The sequence below is a fragment of the Aquila chrysaetos genome, chromosome 18, assembly GCF_900496995.4.
Source record: "Aquila chrysaetos chrysaetos chromosome 18, bAquChr1.4, whole genome shotgun sequence".
NCBI lineage: Eukaryota > Metazoa > Chordata > Aves > Accipitriformes > Accipitridae > Aquila > Aquila chrysaetos.
The window spans coordinates 1,253,743-1,277,855 of record NC_044021.1 but is presented as its reverse complement, the minus strand read 5'-3'; the positions used below and the strand labels follow the sequence as shown (position 1 = coordinate 1,277,855).

At 38.0% G+C, this 24,113-nt stretch overlaps 1 protein-coding gene across 5 annotated transcripts in view; it reads left to right on the top strand.

The window, feature by feature from the left end:
* The window catches only part of SEMA5A (semaphorin 5A), a 341,199-nt gene that overhangs the window by 165,780 nt on the left and 151,306 nt on the right, over positions 1-24,113 (top strand). For all 5 annotated transcript variants that reach the window (XM_030041900.2, XM_030041903.2, XM_030041902.2 and 2 more), the window contains one exon: positions 19,712-19,774. In XM_030041900.2, the coding sequence (XP_029897760.1) occupies positions 19,712-19,774 (63 nt within the window). The remainder of the gene's footprint in view (positions 1-19,711; positions 19,775-24,113) is intronic.

The following is a 24,113-nucleotide window of genomic DNA, read 5'->3' as shown; positions in this document are numbered from 1 at the left end:
AAACTTTCCCAGCTATTTGAAACCCAGGAGTGTCCTGAGATGAAGGTAGTGTCTTGGATGGGTTTTTATCCAGTCAGCTTTTCAGCTGTCACAGGGAATTCGCAAAGTGGGGTAACCACAGGAACAGAACCACACCACTCAGTGGCAGAAATTTTTCTAATAATTAAACAATTATCTGTGTTTGATTTGTTTTTTGTAGCACAGAATAGAATCATGTAATGAGAGCTGGGTAGATTTAATCAAGAGCTCACTTACCTGAGCAATATTTTTGTGTCACCTTCGCCCTGTGACATTTAACTCATGTCCACTTTCTGTATCTTTGTTGTCCTGTGGAAAAGAGTTCTGCAGCTTATCATATGAATGAAGAACTTCTGGTTTTTGTATCATTAAATATTCTTTACTATTCAAAGAACAATAAATACACTTAATTCACCGTTAAAAATCAGTGAACAGTCTTCCCTGTGCACCTTTCTCATGATTGTCTAACTGTCTATTATCTCTCTCCTCAGATGTCTTTTTTTCTAGGCTGAGGAATCAGTTTATTTAATCCTACCCTGTAGAGAAAACACAAAAAGATGGAGGTCTTTTGTCCCCTTTCTATGCATCTTTCTTAGTTCTACTTTCAAATTTGAAATTGGGGTTGGATCAGAAATGCACAAACTGTTCAAAACAAGGGGGTAAATGGATTTGTTCCATGGTACAATGATGTTTTCTAGTATTCCACACTTCTCATAATTTATTCTTAATTCCTTTTTTCGTTATTGTAAGTTAAGTTCTCATTCTTGAATAGTAATGTTCAGTTCAGAGCCCATCACTGAATACATGAAATTAAGTAATTGCATTGTTTAAGGTTCTTTTTCCTGCTGTGCAACGCTGCATTTTTTAAAACTGCAAATTAAATTCAATGTAGATAACTAGCCACTCAGATTTGTAAGGGTTTCCTAGAAGTCTCTACAGTCAGTTCTCTGCTTAACCTAAATAACTTGGTATATTTAGCAAGTATTGTCACTTCACTGTTCATTCTCTTTTCTGCATCACCTAAGGATATGTTGAGCATTTATGAGTTCTGCCATAGATTTCTCTGGGTCTCAACTGCTGACCTCCTCCCCTCTGAAAATTGACCATGTACCTCCCCCACCTACTTTTTAACCTCTTCTTTATCCATGGAAGAGCCTTCCCTCTTATGCTCTGATTGCATAGTTTCTTGAAGAGGTTCTTAAAAGTCCTTTAGTAGGAGAACTTGTCTAGTGCCTGCTGGAAATCCCAACAGAACGTATCATCTGGACATCCTTTATTCATACTTTGTCCATATCCATATCCGTTTTTCTAGACAGTGTTGTTATAGGAGGTTGTTCCATTCCAGATGCAGGACTTCGACTTTGTTAAACTTTATGAGGCTCCTGTCATCTTATTTTTCCAGTCTGTTGAGGTGCCTCTGAAAAAACAGCACTGCTCTCCAGCATATCGATCTCCCATTTTCTCTGATTTTTCTATAAATTACAAACCTGCTGAAAGGGCACTCTGTCCCACTGTCTAGGTTGTTAATAAAGACATTAAACAGTATTGGCCCAAATATCAGTTTTTGACTGACTCATAACTGGTTACTAGATGGATTTTGTGCTACTGAATACAACCGTTTAAGCCTGATGATTCAGACAGTTTTTCACTTGTGTTATAATCTATCAATCCAGTCAATATCTCAATAGCTGGGCTGTAAAGATACTACAGGAGACAGTGGCAAAGATATTGCTAAAGATAAGGTAAAACAGTGTGCAGTGCTCTCATCAAAGAAAACAATCAGGTTGGTAAGGTGTGATTTGCCCTTGGCAGATTGGTGCTGGCTGTTCCCAGTCGCCTTTTTTGTCTTCTATGTGCCTGGACGTGGCTTCTAAGATGACTTGATCAATAACCTGCTTGGGGACTGAGGTAGGGCTGACAGGCCTGTAGTTCTCCAGGTATTCCTTGGCCTTCTTGAAGACTGGTAGACAAATAAAATTTTTCTAATTTCCAGGAACTTCCCTCGATTGCCATGACCTTGCTAAGTTGATAGAAAATGGTCTTGCAATGGCTTTGGCCAGCTCCTTCAGTATGCTTAGATGCTTCCGATCATGGACTTGTATACATTCAGTTAGTTTAATTGCTTCCTAACTCTGATCTTCCTCTGTGTTTAGTAACGCTTCACTTCCACAGGCTCTGCTAGTAGCCTGAAGGACATGGCACACCTGTGGGCAGGTCTCGTCAGTGAAAACTGAGGCAAAGGCGGCAGTGAGTACCTCAGGGATTTTGTATCACTTGTCATTAGCTCCTCTGCCCACTGAGTCGCAAGCTGGTATACTTACAGATGTCACTCTGATGCTATTTACTTTCCGTCCTCGTTTCAACTCTGGCTGAGCTTTGTCTTTCCTAGCTCTGTTCCTGCGTATTCAGGCAACGTCTCTAGATTTTTCATGGAGAGCTCATACCTTCTTCCACCCTCTGTATATTTATTCTTTGTGTTTCATCTCATCAGGAGTTCCTTGTTCACGTGTGCTGGCTTTCTGCTGTGCCTGCTCAGATATCTACATGTTGGAATGGACCATTCTTATGATGTGGGAAGTTGTTCCTGAGTATCAACCAGCTGTCCTGAGGCCCTGTGCCTTTCAGGGCAGTCTCCCACGGGATCATGCCAAGAAGATCCCTAAACAAGCTGAAATCTGCTATTCTGAAGTCCATGACTTTAGTTCTACTATTTGTCTTGCTTACTTTTCTCAAAATTGTCATCCCCACTCTGATCACTGCAGCTAAGGCGGACGTCGTCTTTCACATGCCTGTTTTGTAATAACAGGTCCAGAAGATCATCTTCCCTCAATGGGTTGTCTCTCACCTTTATCAAGGTATTGTCATCAACGTATTTCAGAAATCTCCTGGACTGGTTATACCCAGCAGTCAGGGTGGTTGAATTCGCATACCAGGGCTTGCATCTTTGTTCACTACCTTTATCACTTATATGGTTCTTGATAATTTGCTTGGTACAGACATCAGCACTGCCGGTTTCATGGGTCTTCCTGGAGCCCATTTTAGAAATGGATTTTACATTTGCTATCTTCCATTCCTCAGGTACCAAAGCAGTTGTAAGCTGAAGGTCTTACACTGATTAATAGTTCAGCACTTTCATCTCTGGATTCCTTTAATATTCTTGCTTAAATAACCATCCTGAAAATCTGTTGTTTTTCTTTTTATCTGTATTCTATAACCTCTTGTAACAGCACTGTGGTTTGAGACAGAGGTTTTGATGAACAGCCCTGCCCATTCTGGGATGAGAAGTTCCTTCAGCTCTTTCATGATGAACTTGGCGGGGGGGGGGGGGGGGTGGGGAATATGTATATATATATATATTTTTTTTTTTTTTTTTTTTTTGGTATGGCTTTATCTTCTTAATCACTTCTTTGATAATTTATTGCCTCTGTGAACTGTCAAGGTTCCTGCTTTTAATGTGTTTGAAGAAGGATTTATTAGTAATATTTATGGCTTTTGCAAATTGTTCTTCAAGCTCTTTTTGGTCTATATTGTTAGGCTTTTAGATTCAGCCTGCTAGCGTTTTGCTCTATTGTTTTCTTCATTTTGACACTGCTTTAGTTTTCTGAAACATGCTTTCTTCCTTTTATTAACTACTTCTGCCCTGCTGTTAATCTATGCCAAGGGGTTTTTTTGCCCTTTCCCTTGTGTCTTTTTTTTTTTGATAGGTAGTATTCATTTGTCCTGTGTTTCCAGCTAGGTATCCTTGATGCTGCCTGCAAAACTTTAAGTCTTAGCTGCGTCAGTTAGCTCCATTTTATCAAGCTTCTTCATACTGAAGTTCCCTATTATGAAGCAGAACATGCTGCAGTGGATTTGGGTATTCAGTTGTTCCTGCAGTGGTGCTGAGTCTAAGTACATTGTGCTTGCTATTACAGTGCTATTCCTGCATGCTACTCAGAACAAAGTCGAGTTGCTTCTTCACTCTTGGGCCTCATGTTGAGTTGCTTCATGAAAACCTTGATACGTGTCTAAAACTTTACTCTTGCTGCCAGGCTTCAGTGTAACACATACCCAGACTTCCCGAGGGTAGCTGAAGCCTGCCATTGCTGCTGTACTTTCTGACCTTCCAGCATCCCTCAGAATTTGTGTTTAGGGGGTCTACCTGTTGCACTGGAGAGGATGCTCATCTACATACCCCGATCGCTTCTCTTCCTGGCTGGCCACTGGAGAGAGGTTTTTCTTTTTCTCTTTCCCTTTCTACCCTTGTTTTGTTTCATAAGTAACTTTGAAGATGATGTATGGTATGAGCTAGGGATCCCACTAAACTTGTCTCAGCTTTCTTTGTGCAACACCTGACGATCAAATCACCACTGTACCTCACCTCATTTTTGTTGGCTTCTCTGCTCCCATACATTAGCATAGGGAGAGAACCCAACACTGGATCATTTTCTCCTCCTTCTCTCTCACCTGCTACCACATCACCGGGACTTCTCTCTTGGGCATAGTACTGGCCTGCAGTGTCCCCTGAAGGCCATCTCAACAGATGCCTTTATCTCTTTGTCTGATTCTTCAACAGTTCAGTGTTTTCACTCTCCCTGTGTAGGTGTTTACAGTGAACTTTTCCATCTCACTCCGGTTGTGGATTCTTCCCAACTACAGTATGTAATTTTCTCAGAAAAGGCCAAAAGGCGCTTACCCTATCTGCTCACTCGGGCACATAATCACGTGTGATAGTGAGATACTCTGCCCTTTCAGAGATACAGCATATTTACTCTGTGTGACTGCCAGTAATATTAGCTAGTCCCCTCTTTTCATCCAGTCCTGCTTCCACTTGCGGTGTTTAGGTTGAGGAGCATGCATGAAACGTGTAACGTGGGAAGTGAAATTAAAATTGTGTTGACTTGTGCTAAGATAGGAAAGAAATTGCCTCTGTACTCCCTGTGCAGCACAATACGTCTGTCTCTTGTGCACAGAAAGTAGCCAACCCATTGAAATTTTTGGCTTGTTCGGTTGTTTTAATTTATACAAGTGCATGTTTCAGTTTGGAATTGAATCTGAACAGATTAGCATTTGTAGAGAACCTACCTCCTAAAATAGATGAAACTTTGATAAGAGATGTTATTGTGGTGGGGACAGTGGGAGGGATTTGAAAGCATGCATTTTAAGTATGTTCAGACTGTTGCCAAGTCAGAATTGTTATCTGTGCTCTGCCTTGCATCACATCTGCATTATCCCCCCAGGATTCTTGAGATACCAATCTCTCTTCATTAAAACAAGAACAGCCAAGTGATTGAGATTCCTGCTTGGCTTATCACATTTGGAAAGCTAGCATTCTTTCAACAGTAAGACATGACAAGCTACATCTATACTAGAAAAATAATGTATGTTAGAAAATAACTTTCAGCTAGCACAACATCAAACATGATTTTTATGTAATTTAGATTTAGATTAAAAACATTTATTGCACATGCATTACTCTATCTATTTATTGAGAAGAGTTTGTGTTTATTGATGCTATGACTACTGTATCCTGGAAATTGTTCATGTGAGCATTAGGAGGCATTTGGTGGGTTACCGGATGGGGTAGTTAAAATGTGCTAATTTACTTAGCAGATTTAATGAGTTAATTCCACTACAGAGGAGTTCACGGATATGTTTTGAAGGAAGGAATTCAATTGATGAGTACAAAAATAATTCTTAACTGCCATTAATCTGGTGCAACAGTTTGTTGGCAGTGGATTTGGGACAGTGGAGTAAGAGTAGAAGATGGAAACTAGCGAAGACTAAAGCCTTATGTCTTCCTATTTTTGCTGACTGCTATGATAGCTTTTATTTTACATTACTTTTAGTTTAGGTGCTGTCATATTCTGTTAATACAGCTGTGTATTGACTGTTCTCCTGTTCTAGCAGTTAGTTCCAACTGTAAGGGGAGCAGTCAGTGCTCTAAAATGAAGCATATATCCATCTCATTTTGGGGTACGCCTTTTTCCTTGTATAGGTTACTCATTTGCTTTAATATTGCTCTTATTGATGTTACTGTTATTGTTGTTATTACTACTAGCAGTAGCAGTTTATCTTTTAGGCAATGCATGATTTTTTGCCAAGGGCGTTTTGAACAATTGAGTTTTCTTGCCTGAGGACATTAACTGTCACTATAAAGTTATTGAGATGTTATTTAATCATCCCAGAAAAATGAGGGGGAGAAAAAAAGCAAAATCCAGCTCACATTCATAATATTAATTCTGTTCTGAAGTTTTGCTACTCTAATAACTTTCTAAAATCAGGTTTTTTTTTCTGGTCAAGCGCAGAATAGAACTTCTCAAAAAGCTGAATACTATGTTATCTTATTTTCACCCCAATTGCTTTGTGATTGCATATGCGGAAGAAGAAAGAGGCAGAAAAGAGTTTTACAAAAAGAACAATTGAAAAATTTTATTTTCCTCTACTCTCATTCTTACAAATAACTTATTTTGCTCATATTTTCCTCTCCAGAAGAGGAAAATTTCAGTCTAAATGGTGGAGGTTTCAGAAAGATGTTAAGTACCAGAAAGAGTTAGAAACAGATTATTTACTAAAGGTCTGGTTAGCCCTATTGAATAGTCATAAAAATACAATGTGTGTTAATGGATCTTCGTAATTTTCAGTGTAATCCAGTCTATGTTGTAAGAATAGGAACATGCATATATTTTTGGAAGAGCGATTAAAAACCAAAGAAGGTAAAAGGTATGCATTAGAATCAGTACTTTTAAGAGCTAAAGCAGCTGTGAAAAGAACTCCCCCCCCGCCCCGGGACTGATTTCTGGCAAATGGAGAGTATCATGAATGAAGATATTCACATTGGATTTTAGGTGATTTGAAGAGGGCGGCGTGCAAACTGTTACCAAAAAAAGTGCAGAATCAAAGCAAAAAATTGACAAACACACATATAATAATTGCATAATAAAGCCCCCATGATTTTTATATTTACAAACGTATAACATATCTCTGTAATATATACACCTGTGTAATAATTCCATAATGCCAATACAGTGGCATGATATTCAAGTTTTGCGGTTTTTTGTTGCTTCTGTTTCTCAGTGGAGTGGCTGGTGCTTGCATGCAACTCACATTGAAATCTATCTGCCACATCTCGCTATAGTATAGATTTTGTGGGATTAACTGGAACTCCTTTCTCACAGAGCTGCAACTTCCAAAATCATTTTGGATTAAAAAAAAAGGGTCTCTAGCTATGAGTGTTGTTCAAAGCAGGGACAAGTGTGAGGAGGAAGGAGCGGCGGAGAGGAGCTGTTCTGGCTGACCGCAGCCCCCCATTCCTCACCCCTGCACTGCTGGTGGGGAGGAGGTGGAGGAGTCTGGAGCGAAGGGATGAAGTTCATCCTGTGAAAAGGTGGTGGTAATGGGGAAGTGGTTTAGATTTGTCTTTGTTTCTCGCCAATTAAAAATAGAGTAGGATGGTAACAAATTGAATTTATGAGAAAGCAGCTGGGTGGGCATCTGGCGGCCAGCCACGGTGCCTACATCCTAGCATGGTTTTTAAGTATATACACACTCTTCTTTCCGTCCCGCTTTCTCCAGTAACTCACAGATTAGAATTAATATTAAAAGTATCTGAATTCAAAGCACCATGATTAACACAGAATACTGGTAGCCTGGATGAACTTTGCCGGAAATTATCCAGTGCTATTTCAAAGAACGTGGGTAGGGAAGAATCCATTGTTTTAATCCATTTGAAAAGTTATGTGGGCATTGTCCTTGAAAAGATCTGGCAGTGAGACAGGACCTATCCTATGTTACTGATGTGAAGTTCTTCTGCTTGAGGAATTGGTTATGTAGAGTCTCAGTCACAGTTAAGATGCAGGCCAAAAGGATGTCTCTACCCAGCTTTTAAAAATGAGGATCGCTCTATTTCCTTTGCCACACAGAGCAAGCAAGAGTCACTGATGTGCCTGCTCCTTTTTGTAGGATAGTTTGTGTATTGTAAAGCTAAAGTGTGGGTATTCCTCTCTTTCCTTTAACATAGACTCAGACCCTAGTCCTGCAGGTAACTTTAGGTAAAGCCTTATTCTCTCCTCGAAAATCCCGGGCAGTATAAGAGTCTGCGTGCTGGGAAAGAGTTGAAAATTCAGGGCTGAAGTGTACTTCAAGAGAAGTTATTACAGGAAAGTTTTCCTTGGTTCTGTCTGAGTTTAGACCTCAAATATCTTTCCTGAGGAGGCAATAGCCTTGCTTGCATGTGCATTGCAGATTCATTTTAAATATGAGTTCCCTCTTCTTCTTTAAATCTTTGTTCTTTAAGTCGTCTTTTTTTTTTTTTCCCCCCAACTCTTTTTGATTTGTAGTCATTCTGTTTTCAGAGCGAAAGAAACATGTCTGTAGATGCAAGCTTTACCATGAGTCTTGGGCTCTCTGTGCGTTTTTGTTTGTTCCCTGAATCTGGGTAAAAGAAGTGGGTAGTTTCAGTACGCACTGAAAAATTTCAGTAGGCATTTTCCATTGGAAAAAACCTCCACTGCAAGGAGAGGTTACAGAAACTGCAAGGAGACTGACAGACTATTCAGAATGACGCTATTAAAATCTCACAGTATCTTTCAAAAGCACAAGTCTTATTTCTTGAACTCTGTGAATTTTGATTCAGCTGCTCATAATACCTGGAGCTTCTTAAGTGTGCATCACACTGAATATTGTGGAGAAATGCTAAGCAAATGTTTGTGCCATTGAATTGTTTTAAATTAAAACATATTCCTCCCTGCACTTCAAGGCAGATACAAACCCAGCGGTGGTTTTCCTATGAAGTTGGTCTTTGGGGTTTGTTTTTGTTTTTTTTTTTTTTTTTTTTTTAACAGAGAGAAAAATTATCCTTTATCCTTTATTTTTTCACTCAAGAATACTAAGAAATCTTTATTTTGATATACATTACACTAAAAATTATTTTTGAGTTTTTGGAGCTTTCTGACTGCAGCTTTGTAGAGGTGCACTCAGAATAGCCTGATCTGAGTTTCAAACCCATTTCACTATTCACAGGAAAGTAAGAGCTATAAATGAATGGACTTTGGTCTAATTCTAAAGCTCTTCAGTACTCCAGGCATATGCTAAAGGGGGTTCCTATTTCAAGCTACTGTGCAGAAGTTGTCTATAGTGAATATTGCGAATGTTTACGATTCTTAGCCTTTCTTCTGTTCTTCTTAGACAAAACTCCCTTTGATTTTGGAGTGTTTTGCTCTAGTAAAAGCTCTGGGATTTGAAACACTGACATCAAAGGACTCACTTCGGCAGAAAAAGTGCAGGAGATATTTAAAGAAATAATTCCTAGTAATAAAAAAGGTTTTGTTACTTTCTATTTATAGTGCTAAACTAGTATCCAGTATAAACTACTGTTAAAAAGCTAAGAGCTATAACATACACATCAGGGGACAAATTGTTAATAAGGTATAATTTGATGGGGGAAACCTGATGATATCTGCAAAAAGAATTAAGAGCCCCATGGCTACAGAGAAGTGCCTTATTAACAGTTACACTGGGCATCCTGCTGAATGAGCTTTATTTATCATGTTTTTATAGCTACCTCCACTGAGCTTTCAGCTTCTGGGAGAAAAAAACCAAAGTACAATATTGTTCTTCCAATGTAGCAATCAAAGGGTTTCTAAACCAAGAAAAATGGAAAAGAGGTTACAGGAGGAGGAGGAGGAGGAGAACATCGCACAGCTGGTTCAGAAATAAATTTCTTTGATTGGGCTCCCTGTGTGAGATAGTTACTAAAATTTCTGCATGCCACTGAAATTTAGGAGATACTTTCTCAACCCTTAAGTGCTCCAACTCTAAAGGTTGAGTGGAGCTTCCTACAACTGTCTGCTGAAATATGAGGTTAGCAGGGAGGGATATATGAGGGGAAAAGTTGGAGATGAATTGTTAAGATACGATGATGATGATTGTTTCCATGACTCCCTGCTTTTCCAAGATTCCTTGTCAATGTGGAATGAGGTAAACGCCTTTATATGTAACAGGGCTACATTTTCCCTCTAAGCTGCTGTTCTATTGTCTCTGCAGAAATGGTCAATTATGACTCATGAATGTTTGTCTTTTAGACAATTTAGAAATTGGATAGAAATGACCCCCTCATTTCACCTAGCTAATACTAGGTTGCCAGATGTCACTGACCTCCACTAATTAATAACTTGAATGATATTTAACACATAACCTGGAGGTGAAAAGCTCCATACATCATTGACATTGCTCGAGACCATTCACTTGTGTCAAAAAAAGAGAAAAATGAACTAACATTCAGGCTTTTTCATAGCCTCACAATTATCTCAAATCTTCACAATGAAATTGTGATTTAAAGTTGCATTATGGGCCTCCTTGTTCCCACTGCTCCTTCCACTGCAATTGGATGTTCTCTTGAAGACTTTTTCATATTCTGAGCAGATACTCTCCTTAGTCCTGATGCTCCTGTTTGTCTTTCTCACCCTTGATTTCTGTATAATTAAACAGTGCAGCTATGCTCCAGTGATTTTCCTAGTAGCTATAGGTTCAAGCTTTCCCGTTTTAATAAGCATCTTTTACTCTTTGTGTTTAATGAGAATTTTTCTCAGTCTGCTGTTCTTTTTTTGCCTGTCTCCGCAGCTCACAGTATTATCTATGTGTTGATGACACTCATTTATGTGCCTCTTCTTATTCTTCTCCACATTCTTGCTATTTTGTGTCTCAGACTATCTTAGTGTTTCTCAAATTAAATCCAATTATTTTAGAGTAAACATAACCAAAACAGAAATTACTTTGTTTCTTCTTTCCCTGAGTGAACTGTCAGTCATGCTGCCGTCAACCCCCGTTGCCAAGTCTTTGGAAATTTGGTGGTGTTTTTCTTATTGTGTTCCATTTTGCCCCATCCACTTTCTAACTGTCTTATATACCTGTTATCCTTAAATGGAAAGAAGAAAACTCAATCTTGATTTTCCAAAATCACCTTTCTGGTCAATTAATTTAATTAGAAGGATGTAGAAGATCTCATGTATGTGTCCCTTTGCTGTTGAACCGTTTATTTCTTCACTGGCTTTTCACTGGACAAGCGGCATAAATTGGTGCTTTTTATATTTCTCCTGTTGCTAGCATTCCACTTTCTCTCTGCTTTCATCTGTCTAAAATCTTCTTACCTTGATTTGGACACATAATTAATGGAAAAATATATATGTTAAAATTCCTTCAACAATTTTTGTCTCTCTGCTGTCTTGTAAGATGCCATTTTTAGACTTAACTTCTCAAAATATTTTTAATATTGTGCAGTCACTGTAGTATTTTCTCTAGAGTGATAGACAGGTATTACTATTAACAGAATCAAGCCTGCCATCACCAAAGCCTAATGGCAAAACTATTTGAATAAATAAGTAGAAAAGACAAATGGAAATGATGATAAAATTATTATTCTGTTCCTAATGAGACATGATGCACAAAATTATATATGTACATATAGAAATACAAAGCTTTGTTTTTTTGTTGTTTTTTTTTTTTTTTGTAGTCTCAGTTATTCAGTATGACATAGAAGGTGTTATAAATTTCATCCTCCACCGTATCTCTCGGGTTCATCTGGTTTTGTGAGCTCATATCTGGAAGCTGTAATACAGCTGTCTTTGACATCCCAGGGGCAAGATACAGTGTGTTGGCTATGCCTCTCAGAAATTATTTCAGGAAGGTTTTTGATTTGCACAAAGTCTTCTGAAGTGTCGTAACTTCCTTGCCTGTCTGTGGCTGGAAGGTAAGGAGGGCTGATTGCTGCGCTGCTTCTTCAATTCTGCATGCTATGCCAGCGTGGCTGCCTTGAACAGTGAGTTAGCATGAGGCAAGATGGTCCACATTCCGGTGCCGCCGCTTCCTTCCCATTTCCGTATTTCTTAGCAGCAATGAGCAGGTGTACAGGAAAATAAACTTCTGCTTGCCTGTGCTCAAGGTCCAGACCAACATTTTGTGGCACTCTGGTGCTAGGGGCATCTTTTTTCCACTTACTCTGTTATTTAACCTAGGGGGTTGGGGAGTATGAAATTACATTGCAATACCTTTCCCTTCCTTGAAATAAAGAGAATCCTGACAGTCCTCGTCAGCACGTAAAAGTTTAAAACACTATTTGTAAAAATATAAAATGAAATGTTGCTTTCAAAAGGTCTTGGAGCCTACTAAAATCAATGTTATTTGCCAAAAAGCAGGAAACACTTTAAAACTCAGTGTGCTAACACAGATGTTAAATCTTAAAGGATTCACATGTAATTTATTCAATACATTATATTTACTATATGCAGTATAATTTCAGAATGTGCATTAAAAATACGTTATGAAATCCCATTCCTACCTGCTGAATGGCTGCCAAGTTTGGTAATGCAAGAACATTTTGTTGTTTTACCCCTTCAGCACAATCCTGCATTCAGTTTTTAAATGTCCATAAAAACTGTAAAAGCCTCAAAATGCCAGATTGGAACATTCAAAACTTTGAAAGTCACAGTGTGATAGTTTTGGTTTTTTGAATAACTCTCTAGGGGCAGGACTAAAAACTCTAGCTCTGAACATACTCAAGTTTTGAGTTGCTAACTTCCAGGTTAGGAACGTCAATTTCTTCTATAAACCTGTCTCTGTTAAATATAAGCCAAATGGATTTTTTGTGATATTTAGATATCTTTGCAGAAGACAAAGAGGGGAATGCACAGGTGGATGGGTAGGTGGCATTTGTGAAAGTTCAGTCTTGGGCAGAGTCTCTTGTCATTAAAGTCAGTGGAGTAGCCCAACACTGAGGGTTTGTGAAAGTCTTAGTAACTCTAAATTCTTCTCTAATATGCTTAACTTTTAATTTTATCATGTTAATTCTGACAATTTTCAACAACTATTTATTTGCATAGTCAATAAAAGAAGCTAATTAAAACTTTGGCTACTTCATGAATTGGCAGGGTATGTATTTCTCTCCTCACTTTTTTTATATACGCCAGGCCAGTACATTTGAAATAACATTAAATTGACATCAGCTCCTTGAAGCCATATGAAGCTTCATATATTACTTGGTTAAAGTATGAAATTATATATCTATCAAGGGATCTCAGTTCTTATTGAATTCCAAACCCTGGAAAATTCGAGCATGATTTGATGTTTATTTTCATATATATCACATTGCTTACTTTATAAGAAACTGTGATTTTCTAACTGTGGATGAACAGTAAATGCTGGTTCTGAACAAATGAAAACATATGTAATGTTATTCCCAGGAGAATGGGCTGTTACATGTGGTAATTGGTGGCAAGATACTGCAGTTATTGTAGCCAATTAGTAAAGTTGTCCATACGGTGTTGAACTTTCTGTATGAGCTGCTGGCCTATCACTTCATATGAAAGCCTAACCAGGATGCCTTTAGTCCCCAGAAAGCAGCTTTTCCTTTTTGGTGAGCCAAAAGGGAAAGCTGTGTTAAAGGGAAGTCCCTTTTTAATATTTTACTCTAGTTTTTCCCACAGAGGATGATCACGATGTTGACTGTTTGTCAGGAGCCTGTTGGCAAGGTAGGCAGCTCCAGCAATAATGGCTGCAAGGATGAGGGGTCACGACTCTGGGGAAAGCAAGGAAAATGGTTCCTCTGAAGTACAGAGAGGTATAAATCTTCCTTAAGTGGCTTTACATATTTGCTGGAAGCAAGGATGTCATTATACCAAAGCACGTCTTAAAATTTCTGGTAACCATCAAAACCACCACTAACTCTGTGGCTGCTAATTTGCTGCTAATGCCTTGCTGGTATACTTCTCTGTGGCTACATTCTTTCTTTGCATTTAGGATCCTGACACTTTCTTTATGGCCTCTTTACACTCAGCTTTTGGACTCCAGCATACATGTTCATTGAGAGCTAATTAGGCAGGCTGCAAGACACCCTCGCCAAACAAGTCACAACATTTTGAAGCTATTCCATTGCCGGACTGATGTGAACAATAAGGCGATATTACTCATGTTTGTTGACATATATTATTATGGTTATTGCCATTATACCCCAACTCCCCAGAGTATTGTTTAAATACATGATATAAGAGATGAAAGCAAGCAGATAATGAAAAAGAAAAAAGGAAATATCATGTAGTTGTTAATTTTTGGCATTGTGTAATTAAACCATCTTCTTTAATGTTATTTTTGCCAGTATCTAATTAGCAGAGCCATCTGCCTAAGAAGTGCTGGACCATCTGTCTGGAATACTGTTCTGTTCATTTCTTGGTTCTTGACTAATTAACTTCTTTCTCTATGAAATGTAATAGTACATTCTGTTTCTGCACTCCAAAGAAGTTCATATATAAAAATAAATATAAATGTGTACCTGTCTACATGTATATGCTATGAGTATCTGTGTAGCTATAGGAGCATAGTTCTCCTAGGATATCTGATTGTACTCAGTTACGTGTGCAGCTTCCACTGCAGGTGAAAGCCACGTGGGTTTTGTTGAGCTGTAAGTACAACTAATACCTATCTCACCTAACACGTTCTAATTGACCAGTCCTTTCTTGATTGTGTTCCAATTTCAAATTTCCTGTCTGCATTTACTGATTAAAGTTATAATTATAGAAAGGGCCTATATTAAAGTTAATTACTTAGGGTTTGGGTTTTTTTTTTTCCCTGTTGTATTTTGTAATTTTTGTGGAAAATCATAGAATAATTTAGGTTGGAAGGGACCTCCAGATGTCTTGCCGGGGGACTTACTTTGTTACTGCATGTTGGGCATGAAGAGAACCTCTTGACAGTTATTTCTTAAATGGGAGGGACACGTGAACATCGTTCACTGCTTCTACACTTCCCATGATTCTCTTTTAGTGTTCTTCTAAGGTATTTGGATAAAACACTTCAGATTGAAGATTTTCTTTTGGTTTCCATTGGAGCTAATTTCTTTGCATTTATTTAGTTTGCCTGCTGAAGACACAATAGTTTAACTTTTAAGCAAGACTTTTCTCATTCATCCAAACAGAGAAGTTACTGAAATATATTTGTTGTTCCAAAACATATGATTAATTTTAATACTGTAATTTTTAACTTAACATAGATGGGTGTTGGATCTATATTTTTCTTAATTTTGAAGATAATAGTTTTATTATGTAGCTTGAGTTGGAATTTGTTTCTTCTCTGGCTGGAATTTCTCTCCTTCCCACTACCTCTTGAAAATGCCAGGAGGGATTTAATCTGAAGTTTTTGAAGCACTTTACAAACATCAGTGATTTAATGTTTAAAACACTGATATAGTTATTTACAATGGAGTTTTTACTAAAAGATGCCTGACATCAGTTTGAAACTTGAGTTCAAACTTAGAGTTAAGTGTGCACTGAAGCCTTGTTTCTGTTCAGTCTGATTTTATGTCAAATATGTGCGGAGCTTTGCAGTTTGTGTATTTTTTTTTTAACTGAAGAAAACAGTTTGTGTTCAGAAGTGAACTGTGACTTCCTCGTCAGACTACACTATGTCAAGTTCAAGTTGTACCTGTCAAATTCAGTCTTTAGAGCTGGCCACACTGACTTCCATAGGGCTAAAAATCTCACTGCAAACATTTTGCACTGCTCTACTGGTGACTGGTGACATAATTAAGATTTACTTATGTCTACTAGAATGTAGTTATGCTGAGGATTGGGAAATTAGAAACAAACTTAGCCAAGGCATTAAATTTATAGAGGTGCTTAAAAGACCATATTGCTAGCGGGATTTATAAAAGCCATGAAGCTGTATATAGGTCAGCTTGCTGTCAGGAACAGACTGATGTGCTACCTTAAACCCTACTCCTTAACCTATGTAGCTACGTTCTTTGTGGAGGTGCGTAGCAGTCGTTGATGTCCTACCCATCCTTATTTTCTCTCGCACTAATGTTCAAAATCCCTGTTTCCTCTTTCCCCAGGGGGAACAAACTTGAGTGTCTATAATTTGATTCAAGGAATTTTGTTGCCAGCTTAAGTAGAATTATAATATTAATTAAAAACAGCACACAGAATGCTGAAGATGGTATTTTGCCTTGTGAAAATTGGAGCTTCTTATGAAGAAATGTAGGAATGAAAAGATCCTAACAGGATAAACTTTAGCTGTGTAGGCCTTCATAGTGAATCAAATATCCAACATGGTATGCATATCATATTTGCGTCACTCATCTGAACTTCATGGAAATATTAGCAAACAGTGTCAAGCAGGAGGATATGTCAATTTAATGGAAGCAGTGGATAATAGTAACATCTTTAAGTAAACCTGGTTTTGCACTTCCTTTCAGAAATAACACAATCTTTATGTGTGTGTCCGGTCTTTCAGAATTAAAACTTTAAAGTCTTAATCTTCTACTGACAAAAACCACATTGTTGTTATTTTTTTGGGACATTTTGTTTTGTCTTTACGTGCTGAAGATTCACAACTCATTTTTCTCCTCTTTTTTCCACATTGAAATGACATTTAACATGAAGAGTTTTCCACCTGTCTTCCCCCTGTATATTACCCGTAGGCTGTGTTGAACATCTGAATTTCCATTTTGTGGGAAACTCCCCCAAATTTCCTGAAGATTAGAAGCAAAAAAAAAATAGCTCTATATAGAAAGGTTTGTCTATACCTGCTCTTTTTGGTTAATCAGCAATAGGACATACGTGTGCATTACTGAACCATGTGGGAGCCTTAGGGACCAAAGTAGAACACTTTGAACTACTCCGCTCTCCTCAGATGCCTGTGTAATACACTTCATTTGCAGCCTACTCTGTTATTGTCTCCTCCAGCAGCGGAACCCAGGGCTACAGGGCTATAAGTACACTTGAGTTCAAAGATGGCACTTAGCTTTGTCACCAGTGTGTCTGCACTTATTTCTTGTCCGGACAGTATTACTCCTTTGGCATATGTTGTCATGAACACGGTTTTCCCAGAGAGTTTGCCAGTTGGTTAGCTCGCAAGCATATGTGTTTATATATAGTTACAGTAGTTTATTCTGTTTGGGTTCCTGTATGCGCTGTTAACTATGGTATCCAGAAATACTACATAATGTTTTAATATTTAATACCTTTATTTAAATCTATGCATTTTGTGGATGTCAAAGAAAGAGAAGAAAGTTTATTTTCAGTTATGCTAATAATGGTATTAGTGGTTTTGTGATGTGGTGGTAAAATTATTAATGTTTAAGATTTGAGAGGTCTAGCCAAGACATTTATCCTAACTAAAAGAACATTTGACTAAAAGCTAACAGTCTGTGATTGTTTCCAAATCACCACTTCTGAGCTAAGGTAATATTGGGTCTGCCACTCCTACGGGCTCCACCGAGAGCCATACCTCTATATTGTCACATTATTTACTGTTTGATTCCTTCTTAGAAGTGTGGCAGTTAGCAAGCTGCTTAAGGAGTCCATTCCTCCAGGGATGGATACCCGGCTTTGCTAACATTGAAATGATTGTTTTTTTTCACCTCTTCCTTTTTTCTGAAACTGTATATAGGCTGGGTTTCTGGGATCACTTGGCAGAGAACAGGGGAGCAGAGGGGGAGATGCTGTCCCGATGTTCTCACTATGATCAGAGTTAATAAAGCTTCTGCCTGACTTGTCCTAAATTTTACTTGCATTATTATGCACTTGGAGCTCCCAGATTCTCTCCAGCCGTGACCTGCTTGCAGAGATGCATTGTATGCTTTTCTCTGATTTTGTGGAAAGCTTGAAGGACTGTCACTTGGCTTCTGAATTTCGTATCTCCAAAGTCTGTTGATTTTCTTTTCCAAAACTTTCAGTGCCTGAAAAATGTTCTTAATTTGCTTGATTTGTGACATTGTGTCATTTTTGCATTTCACATATTTCTCCTTCAAACTACTCTTTTACCATGGACTTAGAGCCAATTGAAAGCTGGGTATTTTGTCACTGAAAATTGATTTATTGATAAACATTTTATCCTTAATCCAGCCTTTCTGTCTTCTTACTTCCTGCTGTTCACGCCTGGCATATTCTTCTCGGCTCAGTTTTGGCAAGAACTTTCCTTCAAACCTTCCTTTTAAGCACCCGTATTCCACTAAATCTTTCTACTCTGTCCTCCTACTGGTAACGCCTGCATTTCTCCAGGCATTTGACATTTTTGGTGTTGTTTAGAGATAATGTATGCAGTATCAGATACTTGTATCTAGTGCCATATAACATATAGGTTTGGGGTGTCCTAATGGATCGATGAGGAACTTAAATTGGTCATCCAAGAGGAGTCTTTTGTACTGCAACCTCCATTACGGACGTAAATTGCTTTTTGTATTAAAGACTCAAAAGAGTTAAGTCATTGCTGCTTTTTTTGTCTAACACATTGCTGCTTTTTAATCTCAGCATGAGATTTCTTTCCTGCTGCTAGATACAGTTTGTTATAAATGCTAGGGTCATTCACAAGTGGATTCTTCCAGAAGTTTTCAATATATTCCCCAATATGCTGTAGTCATTAATATGCAAAGGCAAACTGTAGATGAGAAGGTTTGGGATGGAGAAAGAGAAGTAATGGCATTAGTTTTTATAAGTCTTTTTTTTTCCCTTGAAATGACAGAGCTCATTCTTGGGCTTGTTGAAACACAAATCAAAGAGTACTGCATAGTATACTCTGAAAGCATTTTCCCCTTTAGTTTAAATAGGGTTTCACACTATTATTTTTATTATTAATAATAGGATCTGCTTACTATTAATATAGTCTCCACTGAAAGACAGGTACAAAAAATTACCTATATTAAATCTGAATGAACGGTCTTTCATTATTTCCTGGTAAATAAAAATGAAAAAGCTGCGGTTTCAATAATTAAGCGGCAGTGGTTAGTTTAGAAATCTCAGTTCTTCCTGATAAAATGTATAGTGCTTTGTGGCATTTTTATCTAAAGAACACATGGATGTGCACTGTCGAGGTGAAAGAATACAGAGTGATTTAAAATGCACTCTGACTACACAGCATATACAGGCATTCAAATATGTACATGGATTGGCACATAAACACCAAGCATACGACCTGCTCCATTGAACAATAGCATTAATAAGTCATAGCTGTTGAATGTTAAATATGGAAATAATTGGAGTTAACTCATGCAGTGAAACTGTAGTAATGCAGACTAGGCGTTACAGCCCTGGCATAAATCTGTTGAAGCAGAGAGACAGCTCAAAAATGAGGATAAATTGCTTCTGCTTTGCAGTGCTCCATTTCACTGTTGTCTTGTATGTGTCTGCCCATTGCTCCTTTCTCTGAATGGATGTTTTAGTGCTTCTGGTTAGTGCTGCAGTCATACCCTGAGAAACTAAAATCTCCATTCAGTGCTTGAGATAAATACTGCAAAAACAAGAACAGGGCACATTTTCCTACGGCGCAAGGTCTCTCAGCAGAGCTGACCTCAGGTGCTGTGGTGATGCAGCCCAGCTCTGCTGGGGAGAGAGGGTCAGCCTTTCTCTGTGTTCCTAACTGCTTACCTTAATAACAGCCATGACAAAGTGGCTAAATAGCATCAAATGTGATTGTGGTTATTTCTCCTGTAGCGGTAGGTACAGTGAATCATGGGGATGGCCAGCTGCACTTTGGATTAAGACACTGAAAAACCATCAGCAGCAAAACTACATTTCTAAGGAGAAAAAGCTTGTAAGGCGATTATGGATAGAATCACCCACAGCTAATCATCAGTGTGCCTGAAGCACATATCTCAAGCTTGGGCTTAGATAGCTCTGAGGTTTATATTTCTGTGTTCCCTGCATTTCTAACTAATTCCTGTTGGTTGCAGGCAGTGGAATGGCAATGTGATGAAGCTACTAAAAGAGCCTGTTACAGTAAAGGCAAATCAAAGGTAAGCATGAGACAGCTGTTCTGCTTTAATAATATTTATGTGTTAATAGCAGGTGTAATTCAGTGTATAAATCTCTACCTTATGCATTTTTACTGTCTCACTTTCCAAAGAGAATTGTAGAAAAGGAGTCTGACACTGATGTATAAGTAAAGGAATAAAAGACAACATAGGGAGTGTGGGGTGAGAGGTACAGTCACGTGTTTCTTTTCTGAAATGATCAAGAACTTTAGTTTCCAACAATTTACTGTTTTGACTCTACAACATGTCATATGTAATGGGCTGTACTCTCACTTCATTTTCAGTGCTGTAAATCCTGAATAACTGTGTAATTACTTTGTAAAATCCTCAATTTATTTCCCTGTGTATTAGATGCAATTTTAGGAACATTTGTATTTCATATCTACTGGCACTTTGAAGAAAATAATATGAAATTCACTAACTTTTTAGACATGGGACTTGATATATTTTTAGTATTCAGAACCGATTCCTTATCTGGCCAACTACGATTTCTTTTATTCAGCACAGGTAAGTGCAATGCTAAGATGGAACCCATATGGATGCTGTGTTCTTTAGTGGCTGTCCAAATTAATTATAAAATAAGTTACAAATGCATGCCATCTCTATCTGTAATTATTATACTGTTTAAAGTTAATTGACTTAAAACATAAAGGGAGAACACATCAAGAGTGGTAACTACAGAAAAGCACGCTTGCTTTCAGGACCCATGTTTGGTAGAACATGTCAACATATGTTTTTAATGTGCAAAACTCAAAAAAAACCCCAAGCTTCAAAAACATATTCCAAATGCTTATACCACCTAGTAGAGGAGTCGTCTCTTCTGCATAGTCATCTAATCACTGACTTTTTACCTTCTCCCACTAAACAGTTCATTTCCAGCTTTTTTTACTAAGTGCTGGAAAACAATGTTGCAGTGTACCCTTGGCCTATCCTTTTCTGTTTGAGATTAAAGAGGAAGAATGGCCTCACTTCAGAAACATGCTATACCATGAGGAGAGAAAAAGACATAATTACTTGGAAAAAAAAGCAAGCGTAGTGAATGTGCAGTGTAAAGCTTCATGCATGGAAGATGATTGTCTTTATGGAGGAACATCTTTCCCTGTAGAAATGAGTTTATAGTAGTGGGAAAAGGCATTAAGAATGGTGTTGCCTTCTTTGTCCTTCTCCTTTCCTTTTCTTTCCGTCCCAGTGTAAGAAATGTATTTAAGTGTTACTGGTCACTGGCTGTTAAGGCACAGGATTTGCTAGGTATATAGAAGGTATTAATAGCTGGAGAAAAGAAATGGGTTAGATTTTACTTAAAGCTTTCTGACTTGAGTAGACAAACTCTGGTGACTCAAGTTATGTGTGAAGGCTTTAATGGAAGAAACAGCATCTAGCAAGTGTTCTGATCTACAATGTTACTTGTCAGTTTGTGAAGAGAGAACAAAGAACTTCTGGGACCTCGTACTTTAAGCAAATGTTTCATTTTGTAAGTTGTAATTTCTCCCTGGAAGATTTATTCTTGTTCTTGTAATATATCCCTCAAGCTTTTATCCTTAGTCTTCAGATGACAATACTCTGAAGTAAGAGAGCATGCTCAGGTGACAGTAGAATATGACAGGTTGCATTGATCAAGGTGCGTATACAGTAGAAACTATCATGGTAGGAATGCACTGTGTAACTAAAAGTTTATGCCTCTGTTTTACAGTGATTTTCCAAGTTTAAAACTGTGAGAATAACATTCAGTTTGTCTGAAAATCACAGTGCAGTGACTGATCTACCATGATGGGTGACAGAAATGGTAAATTGGAGACTATAGTAGTGTACTTTTGAATATTATGTTTACAATACTGTTTGTGGTGTAAAATCCCCATTCAATTGAACAGTGCAGAGTCATATGTAGCTATTAAATAATTTTGCTAGGAGAAGTACTCAACACTGGTGAAATGCATTTAAGAATGGACCTTAGTGTAGTACATATGTGCAGATTTTCATTCATGCTCATCGTACCCTTTTGAAGAAGCTGATGATTGGAAGTTATGCTGTCATTGTAAAATATTATATATGCTATTCTAATAATGACCTCTGAGATTGTTTCTTAGTATTTTTATGAGTTGGATAAAGATTTAGTGCTTCATTTGTATCCATAGCCTTGTTCCTCACAATCTAGAGAGAAGTACAATCCTTAGGTGTTCGAAGGTAATCCTGAGAGGAAATAGTTCTTTTCTTATTGTTACCATAGGGCTTTTTTTTTTTGATGTGCAAACTTTGTGGCTTGAAAGCTTCATGTAGGAGTTGCTGGAGAATGCAGAGATGTTGACTGAGGCAGCCTACCCAGCTGGAACAACGACATTTCATGCCTCTCTTGCTTTCACTGGTGTGACCGAGGTCAGAGAAAGGATAGCCTACTGACGTTTGTCTTTTATTGCCTCATGATGAAGACGAAAACAAGGCCCCTATACTCTCTGTATAAGAAGGACTTACACATGCAGATGAGGAAAGCACCTGATCTGTGGTGTGCTCCTCTTCCTAGGCAAACCACAAAAGCCTTCCCTTGGAAAAACAGAATTATCAGGCCAGGAAGAATTCACTCCAGTGCTACAGTGAATTGTCCCTCTTCCAAGGAAATCCCCTGGGAGACACAATTCCAGTTACTGTTATCAGAAAGACTGCTTGCTTGCTCGTTATTGTATAAATAGATCCAGCACAAACTGGAGACTAGCTGGGGGGCTGCATTTCTATAACATTTCTCAGGGCAACTTCAGATTTCAGGGCAGGCACATGTGTGACTGTAGGGAAGGGACAGGAAAGATTGGAGACAAAATATACAAGGCCAGCCCAGACTGTGGCAAAGGAGAGATGAGGATTACAAGGATGGCTGTGGGTAAGTTATTCATCCAAATCCTGGCTTCTCTTGAAGCTCTGTGGCCCACAGAGTAGCATGGGGGCAATGAGTTCAGGCAGCAAAACTAAAAGTCAGTTTGCTGATGGGGTGCCCTGAAACCAGAAGCTAGCTTTGAACCCTGAAGCAACTCTAGTAGTTTTGAGATAATGGTCAGTTAAACACGAGACTTTTTTTTTTTTTTTTTTTTTTTTTTTTTTTTTTTGTTCTTGAGAAAAAGGCTGCACAGAATTTTTGCCTCGAGCTGTTAGCAGTGGTTGTTGTTCTGAGGTTTATGCTTTAGGAGCCAACGAGGGAAAAGAGCTGAAGGGGAAAATATATAGGGACATCTGCCACATTTGACAGTGTAATGCGCACTTGACTTTTGAAGGCTGATGTTTGTTACTGAGACTTCAGACTTTTATCCACCAATTTAAGCTGTTGCTTAAAATAACTAGTGGCTCCAGAAGCAAGCCAGACAAAATGATGTCCTTGTGGCCAGCATGCGTTAGCATTTAGAAGTCTAAAGCACCACACATGTTTAAGAGAATAAATTTGGCCATTCAGACTGGCACTTGTGGTAAGGACTGTTATAAAGTAAAAATATAAATACACATGGTAAAAATACAATAAACCAAAGAAAGATTAAAAAATATATATATAATTGAAGTAAAGTCTCTTATCCCTTGTTTATTTCAGATTCTAACGGCTGTGTGTGTTAGCATCTGAACTTTCAATAAAAGTATTAAAAAATTAAACACAGGTGTTTTTAAAATGTTAGCCTGTACAAGAAACATTGCTGTAAATGGATAACCATATCCAGCCAGATTGTCCTTGAACTGTCAAGCTGGTCTTAAACTTAAGTAGCTGTTTCTAATAGTTGTATTTTGTTTCAGGTATGCTGGTATAAAGGTAGAAAGTACCCGCTAAATTAATTTCTTTCTTTCAAAGGTATTTTTATAGGAGAATAGGAAAGTATATGGCAGAGAGATCAAGACGAAATGGAGATTAAGGCTATGTAAAAGATGGCCACCAAAGCTACCACCACCCTCCAAACTAAAAAACCTTTGGTTTTTAAGTCCTTTGCATTCACCAGTGCCACTTCTACAACACACATCTCTTTTTTTGCACAGCTAAAAAGTGAGCCAGCTGAGTTTGACTCCAGAGCTAGAAAAGTGACTCTGAACAATTCGAATGACTAAATAACGGAGTCATTTTCATTATGGTTTTGGGTGGTGATTGTTTTACTCATGACTAATTTTTTTTTATTTGTTTTGTATTATTTTGGATTTGTCATATGAAGAAAATAGCCAATTATAAAAGCTGTTCTTTCAGTTTGGGTTTTGTTGTACTATGTACCCCACAGAAATTTGATACGAGATATCTGATTTGCCCTGTTGTAGTATGGATTGTTGTGAAGTTGGCACAGGACTTGGGAACATTAAAGAGAAGAATCTT